The sequence below is a fragment of the Falco biarmicus genome, chromosome 14 (assembly GCF_023638135.1).
Source record: "Falco biarmicus isolate bFalBia1 chromosome 14, bFalBia1.pri, whole genome shotgun sequence".
Classification (NCBI taxonomy): Eukaryota; Metazoa; Chordata; class Aves; order Falconiformes; family Falconidae; genus Falco; species Falco biarmicus.
Window position 1 is genome coordinate 11,097,525 of NC_079301.1, and position 7,410 is coordinate 11,104,934.

Here is a 7,410-nt window from a genome sequence, read left to right on the forward strand (position 1 = left end):
CCGCTGCCAGGCAAACTTCTTGTGCTTCCTTTGCCCTATCTCCTGCTCCATGGGGGCTGCTGCCCTTCACTGCCAGCTCCAAGGATGCTCAGACTTCAGCTGGACAAGGCAGCCAGCACTCTGCTTTGAGCAGGGCTTGGCGCAGACAACCCCAAAGGTGTTTCCAGTCTCAGCTACTGTGCAAAGCAAAGGGGAAATCAGGAGCTGGCAGCAGCCTGCAGCACTGGGAATCCTCCGGCAGAGCCCTGGTCCCACTGCTTGGCTCCATTGTGCTGTGACAGCCAGCTCTGCAGGCTGCATCGGTACCCTCACCTTGAGGGGAACAGGCTGGGAAGGCAGAGCTGCATCTTCCTGCCTGGCCCCAGCAGGCTGGAGGGTTCCAGGCTGAGCTGCAGGGTGGTGATACATCCCTGGGGTGCTTGCTGGGCTTCAGCTGGGTGCTGGCATGGAGGCGGAAGTCTGGGCTCTCACAGACTCGTGGGTCCTCCTGTGTCAGGACATGGCCATGGACGTGGCCGTTGACACAGCGAAGGGGCTCCATCAGGGACATGCCCAGCTGTTGGTGACACCAGCTGCCTGTGCTTCCCCAGGCAGGGGCAGGCAGGAACAGAGTCCAGCCTGGTGGCTCTGTCTGTGAAGTGATGCTGCTGGTGGGGAGCAATAGCTGCTACTGGGACAGCATCTCCTGGGAGCCAGGGAACCCCCATTCTGGCTCTTTGGCATGTGGATGACAGCCCAGAGCAAGCAAGCCCATGGCCAGTCTCCAGCCTGTAGGCTGGGTACAGCTTTCTAGGGCACCAGGAGGTGACAAACAGAGCTTGTGACTTCTCTTTGTCCCAGCACATGGGACTGTACGTCAGGTACTTGGCAGAGCAAGGGCTGTGCATGCAGGCAAGAGTGATGGACATGGTGGCCATGAGCCAGGAGACTTGAAACGCTTCTGCTGAGGGAAGGTGCGCGCTGCCCTGCAGAGCGGCACAGCCTTGGCTGTACAAGGGTCTCACGCAGGTGCTCTGCATTTCAGGGGGGCAGGGGCAGCCCCATAGCCACCAGGCTGCTGCGTCAGCACCATCCAGGGACACCTGAGACAGTCCCTCATGGTGAGTGAGTGCCAGAGTCGTCCAGCAAGGGTGCAGGCAGCGCTCAGGGTGCAGGAGAGGGCTGGCCGAAAAGCAGGGACCCCAGGGTGCACCCCGAGCCTGGCTGCCTTTCACCACCCCGGAGGCTCCGCTTCCTCACCGCCCTTTGTATTCTGAGCACAAGCTCCATTGACATGGGGCTGGAGCGCAGCCACACATTCCTCCGCCTGGGCCAGGGCCTTTGTGGCCCCGTTTTCCAGGGCGAAAGTCCACTCCCTCTGTGTTCCCGGTGGCAGAAAGGCCCTCTTTGTGCATCTGGCAGTGTGCTCCTGTGGGGCCGGATTGGCACCGAGCAGCCCCAGCTGGGCAGGAAGCAGCAGGGAGGGGGCCGGGGGACCTTGACAAAGCAGTGGGGTGGGATGTGCAGGGTTAAGTGTCCCTGAGCAGGCGTTAACCCTCCTGCTGCTGCCAGCCTTCAGCCTGGCTGCTCAGTGAAGCTGGTGCCACTCTGGGCTGGAGGATGACACCGAGCCGGGGGCAGCGTGTGCCCCTCGGGGGCTCAGGCAACGCGTCCTGGGGCGGCTGGGACTGCACAGGCTGCTCGGCAAAGCCAGGCTGCGGTGCAGCCATGGCACCTCTGCTCCCTGCACCGGGACCCAGGGGTGCCGGACCAGCCCCTGCAATGGGATCCTCAGAGGCTACAGAAGCCCTTGGTTGCTCCCAGGAGCACCCACTACATGCCCAGCTGTCACCCTGCCACCCTCGTGGTGGCCCTGAGCGGAGCCCCCCTGTGAGCCAGGCTCAGTGGGCAGCACAGCCTGGGTCAAGGCCAGGCGCGGGCTGGAGCGCTGCGTTCTTGCAGGGGTCCGAGGGCATCGAAGCCTTCTCCACACTACAGCGCTGGGGTGTTGGAATGGTGCTCACTCTGCTGCGAGCTTCCTCCGCTCCTTGCCTGTCTTGCAGGTCTCTTCCAGAGAGCCATCATCCAGAGCGGCTCTGCGCTCTCCAGCTGGGCGGTGAACTACCAGCCTGTGAAGTACACCAGCATGCTGGCCGACAAGGTGGGCTGCAATGTGTTGGACACAGTGGACATGGTGGACTGCCTGCGGCAGAAGAGTGCTAAGGAGCTGGTGGAGCAAGACATCCAGCCGGCTCGTTACCATGTGGCCTTTGGGCCGGTAATTGATGGGGATGTGATCCCGGATGACCCAGAGATCCTGATGGAGCAGGGCGAGTTCCTCAACTACGATATCATGCTGGGGGTCAACCAGGGCGAGGGGCTGAAATTCGTGGAGGGCGTGGTGGACCCTGAGGACGGCGTCTCGGGCAGTGACTTTGACTACTCAGTCTCCAACTTTGTAGATAACCTGTACGGCTACCCCGAGGGCAAGGACACCTTGCGGGAGACCATCAAGTTCATGTACACGGACTGGGCTGACAGGGACAACCCCGAGACACGCCGCAAGACTCTGGTGGCCCTCTTCACTGACCACCAGTGGGTAGAGCCGTCGGTGGTGACGGCTGACCTGCACGCCCGCTATGGCTCTCCCACCTACTTCTACGCCTTCTACCACCACTGCCAGAGCCTGATGAAGCCTGCGTGGTCCGACGCGGCCCACGGGGACGAGGTGCCTTACGTGTTCGGGATCCCGATGATTGGCCCCACAGACCTCTTTCCCTGCAACTTCTCCAAGAATGATGTCATGCTCAGCGCTGTGGTGATGACCTACTGGACCAACTTTGCCAAGACAGGGTGAGTGGGGATGGGTGCTGTGCCTGGGGGGTCTGCACTCACTGCAGCTGCACCCCTTGGGAGCATGCTGTGGTGGGGGGGTGTCATGCCTGGCTTGGGGCACTGAGCCCACCCGTGCCCAGCGGTCTGTGTGCTGTGCCTTCACTGGGGTCAGGGCATCAACACACAGTGAGGGCTGAGAGCGCAGCCAGCCCCCAGGACAGGACCCAGCCACGCACAGGGGTTGGGAGGCTGGTTGGTCGCGGGTATTGTGGGTTAGACTTGATCCATGCAGGACCTTTTGCCAGCCCACCCTGTGCCACCACAGGCAAAGGTCCCACAGTCTCCATCTCTGCGTCTGGCTCTCCCTCCTTGCCTCACCAGCTTTTCCTGGTGGTAGTTCTGTTTTGCCTGTGTTTCACAGGGACCCCAACAAGCCTGTCCCCCAGGACACCAAGTTCATCCACACCAAGGCCAACCGGTTTGAGGAGGTGGCCTGGTCCAAGTACAACCCCCGTGACCAGCTGTACCTGCACATCGGGCTGAAGCCACGGGTACGTGACCACTACCGGGCCACCAAGGTGGCTTTCTGGAAGCACCTGGTCCCTCACCTGTACAACCTGCACGACATGTTCCACTACACCTCCACCACCACCAAAGTGCCGCCGCCTGACACCACGCAGAACTCCCACATTACCCGCCGGCCCAATGGCAAGATCTGGACCACCAAGCGCCCCGCCATCTCACCTGCCTACAACAGTGAGAACGGGAAGGAGAAGTGGAGCCCGGAGCAGGAGGCGGGCACCCTGCTGGAGAGCCCTCGTGATTACTCCACCGAGCTGAGTGTCACCATTGCTGTGGGTGCCTCCCTCCTCTTCCTCAACGTGCTGGCCTTTGCTGCTCTCTACTACCGCAAGGACAAGCGCCGGCAGGACACGCACCAGCAGCCTAGCCCCCAGCGCGGTGCCGCCAACGACGTTGCCCACGCGCCCGACGAGGAGATGCCCTCCTTGCAGGTGAGCCAGGGGCACCACGAGTGTGAGGCTGTGCCGCCCCACGACGCCCTGCGCCTGGCCGCTCTGCCCGACTACACCCTCACCTTGCGCCGCTCTCCAGATGACATCCCGCTCATGACCCCCAACACCATCACCATGATCCCTAACTCGCTGGTGGGGCTGCAGACCCTGCACCCCTACAACACCTTCACCGCTGGCTTCAACAGCACGGGGCTCCCGCACTCACACTCCACCACCAGGGTATAGCTGCCCGCCACCGGCGCACACGCATGCACGCACGCACACGCAAGCAGCAGACACTGGCAGAGGAACCGGCAGGGCCAATGGAGCCCCCGGACAGAGGGGCAGCGCCCACGGACAGTGTGGCACTGAGCCCGGAGATCTGCGGGGTCCTGGTGTGGCTGGATGCCCCGCTCTCCCCCGGCGCTTTCTTTCGTTCCTATCTAACTTTTGAGAAGTGCTTTGACTTTCCTGGCTCCCAGCCAGAGGGTCCCACGGGTTGCCCCGGGGTGCCGATGGGGTGCAGGGGGGACACAGTGTAGCCCCTGCGCCCACGCACCGGCACGGGCAGGCATGGGGGACCCTGCTGGCAGCGGCCACAGGGCTCCCTGCACCGGGGCTGTGCCTCCCCATGGGGCGATCGCATCCCCAGCGCTCCACCTGCTGAGCACCCCGGGACTGATGAGGAGCAGGGCTGGATAATGCCTCTCAGCCGGTGCCCAAGCATCCCCTGGCAGCTTGGCATCCCGAGTGCCCTCGAAAAGGCTCCTTCACCGTGTCCAGAAGCGGCCCCGGGCCATGGTGCTATAGGCAGAAGGAGTGGGCAGGGTCCGGGGATCCGGCCTCGTGCTGGGTGCGGGCGCTGGGGCCAGTGCCGGCCTCAGGGACCCCGGGGACCCTGGGAGTGGGGCCCCGGGCTGGAGACTTGGCACTTCTGCCCCTCTTTGCGCTGCAGAGAATCTCTTTTGTGTCAGTCGTTTCTCTTTGCAGAGACGTTTTTTAAGCAGATCTTTAGTTCTTTACACACTAACGGAGTCGCCGCGTTTTGTCCTTTGTAAAGATTTTAAAACCAAGTGTTCTTGATATAAAATAAAAAGCCAGTTAGAAGCCAGCGTGTGCGCGCGGTGCCAGCCCCCCACGGCCCCCACCTGCCGCGGGCGGGCACCAGGCAGGGCACTGCCTCCTGCGCCGCGGGGCTGCGCTCTTTTGTATTTTTGATATTCTCCCTCCTCTGTCGCCTGTGCCCACGTATCTCAGCCAAATAGCCTACCTGATGGCCCGCCTGTGAGCACCCCCTACCCCAGCCCACCCCGCTGCCCCACCGGCCAGTGCCACCCACTGCCCTGCCTGGGCATCACCCGCTGTGAGCACCATCTGCCCACCCCTATCAACCCAGGGCAATCCCCTCTCCAGCACCGTGTCCCAGTGCTCCCCACACTGCCCTGCTCCCCGGGGAGCATCCCATCCCTTAGTCACTGCCCCAGGGCCACGCTGTGCCCTCCCAGCCTGCGCCACTGCCTGAAAGCAGAGTCAGCGATCTGCAGCCTGCGGCAGGGGTGGGCAGCTGTGGGGCTGGTAGCAGCAGGGTGAGCCAGGCACCGACACTGACTCTGCCTCCCACCTCGCTTCAGCTGGGGCCTTTTGCCCATCACGGGGTGACCAGCTGGGGCTGCAAGCACCTGCCCTGGCGCTGGGGCACTCGCTGGGCTGGTGGTGGCCACCGAACCACACGCAGCTGCGGATAGCATCTCTCAAGGTGAGGGGCTTCAGTGTGGCTGGGTGTGGAGAGGCTGCTGCCTGGCATCCCACAGAGGGCACCCAGTTTCAGTGCCCCCCTCCCCCCCCGCCCCCCCCCCCCCCCATAGTGGGCGCTGGCACCCAGGGCCTGGGGAGGCAGGACGAAAGGATGGATCCTTATGGGGACACCAAATGTCATCCCTGTGCAAGACGGTCCGGCTGGCAGACGCTGCCCGCACTGGCGGCCGTGACGCACCGGTGCCGGCTGGCCCTACTGCCTGGGGCCAGCGCACCCCTGGCCCTGCACCCTGCCCTGGCCCCCAGGCAGGGCTGAGGGTGAGGATGCTCGTTGGAGAATGTATTTATACCCTGTCACCCACGCAGAGTAACAAATTCCAAATAAAACAGAAGTGGTATTTTTAATAGCGGTGTGTCTCGCCTCTTCTTGGAGCGTGCAGGGGCTGGGGGCTCCCCAACCGGGTGGGGTGCCCTGTGCTGGCTCAGAGCCACTCCAGCCATGGCTGTGCCTGCTGGCAGAGGGTCTGGACAGTCCCCGTGTCCTTGGCACCCACCCCACAGGGGCAGCAGGGGGACCCCCGTATCACCCCGCCAGGTTGTGGTGCTGGACCCCCAGCACAGCACAGATGCAAGCCAGCATCATGCGACCCAGGATTGCCAACACCAGCTGCCACAGTGGGGGGGTCCCCACATGCCCCCAGCCCTGCTGGGCACCCTCCCAGCACTGGGACCCCATGTGGCACCTCATCTGCCCCACAGCCCCCTCCCACTGAAGCCCCCCCCCTTTCCCAGCCCAGCTCCCTTCCCCCTGCTTGCCAACCAGAAAAGCTGCTGGTTTCATTTCTTTTTAATGTAATTTCAACTGGAGTTGCCATGGAAACCAGGCATGGGGCCTGAATCGCCTCCAGGCAGCGTGCAGGCAGCCGAGCCAGGGCCGAGGCCCCAAGCCAGGGGGGCCGAGGGAGGAGGGGGGGGGGGGGCAGGCAGGGGACAGGCAGGGGGCTGCGCAGGGAACTGAACGGGGGGGTGGGGGGGTGGGGGCGTGGGGTCTGCCCTGCTCTGCCAGGGGCCCTTGCAGCTGCAGGGCCACTGGCACATAGCACCATGCTCCAGCCCCTGTGCCAGACCCCCGGTGCTGCCCAATGTGGGGGTCTCACAGCCCCTGGCAGCCAGTGCCCTGTGCACTGGAGCTGCAGCACACGGCAGGCAGTGTGGGCACAGCCTGGGATGGCAGCATGGGGCAAATGGAGAAGGTGGGGAAGATGCCAAAGTCAGGCAATGTGCTGTGCTGTGCCATGCCGTGCTGCCATGGACAGGGATGTCGCAGAATACCTGGGACGGGCAGCAGCAGAGCTGAGCCACAGCAGGGCTCTGATGGGCTGATGGGACTCCTGCCCAGGACACAGGGCTGCCTTCCCCTGGGCTTTTCCATGCCGATGGGCAAAGCGGCTTCTTATGTCCTCAGCATTCCAGGCAAGGGATGGTGGCCCACCCTGCAGCCCTCATCCAGTGCTGCCCCGAATGCTGGCCCATCTGGTCCGACTATGCAGCAGCCCTAGGACCGCAGTCCCGGGGCCCTCCCTTGCAGCCACAGGTGCCCCTGTTTAGTGACTGGCTGCAAAAGGAACCAAGATGAAAAACCCACATCAGGCCATGGGGCCAGGTTACCATGGAAATGCTGGTGCTCTGCAGCACAGCTCCAACAACAGACATCTTACCATGGTGCTAGCAGCAGGGCCAGCCCTGCCTGGTGGCCAGTGGCCCATCCCAATGATGGACCAGCATCACTGCCAACTGGCCACATTGCAGTGACTAGTGCCCTCTTGAA

At 63.4% G+C, this 7,410-nt stretch overlaps 1 protein-coding gene across 5 annotated transcripts in view; it reads left to right on the top strand.

Moving 5' to 3' along the window:
- Positions 1–5,989, top strand: part of NLGN3 (neuroligin 3) — a 42,478-nt gene extending 36,489 nt beyond the window's left edge. For all 5 annotated transcript variants that reach the window (XM_056359867.1, XM_056359871.1, XM_056359866.1 and 2 more), the window contains 2 exons: positions 2,043–2,832; positions 3,236–5,989. In XM_056359867.1, coding sequence (XP_056215842.1) covers positions 2,043–2,832; positions 3,236–4,073 — 1,628 coding nt within the window. In that variant the 3' untranslated portion in view covers positions 4,074–5,989. The remainder of the gene's footprint in view (positions 1–2,042; positions 2,833–3,235) is intronic.
- Positions 5,990–7,410: the final 1,421 nt, after the last annotated feature.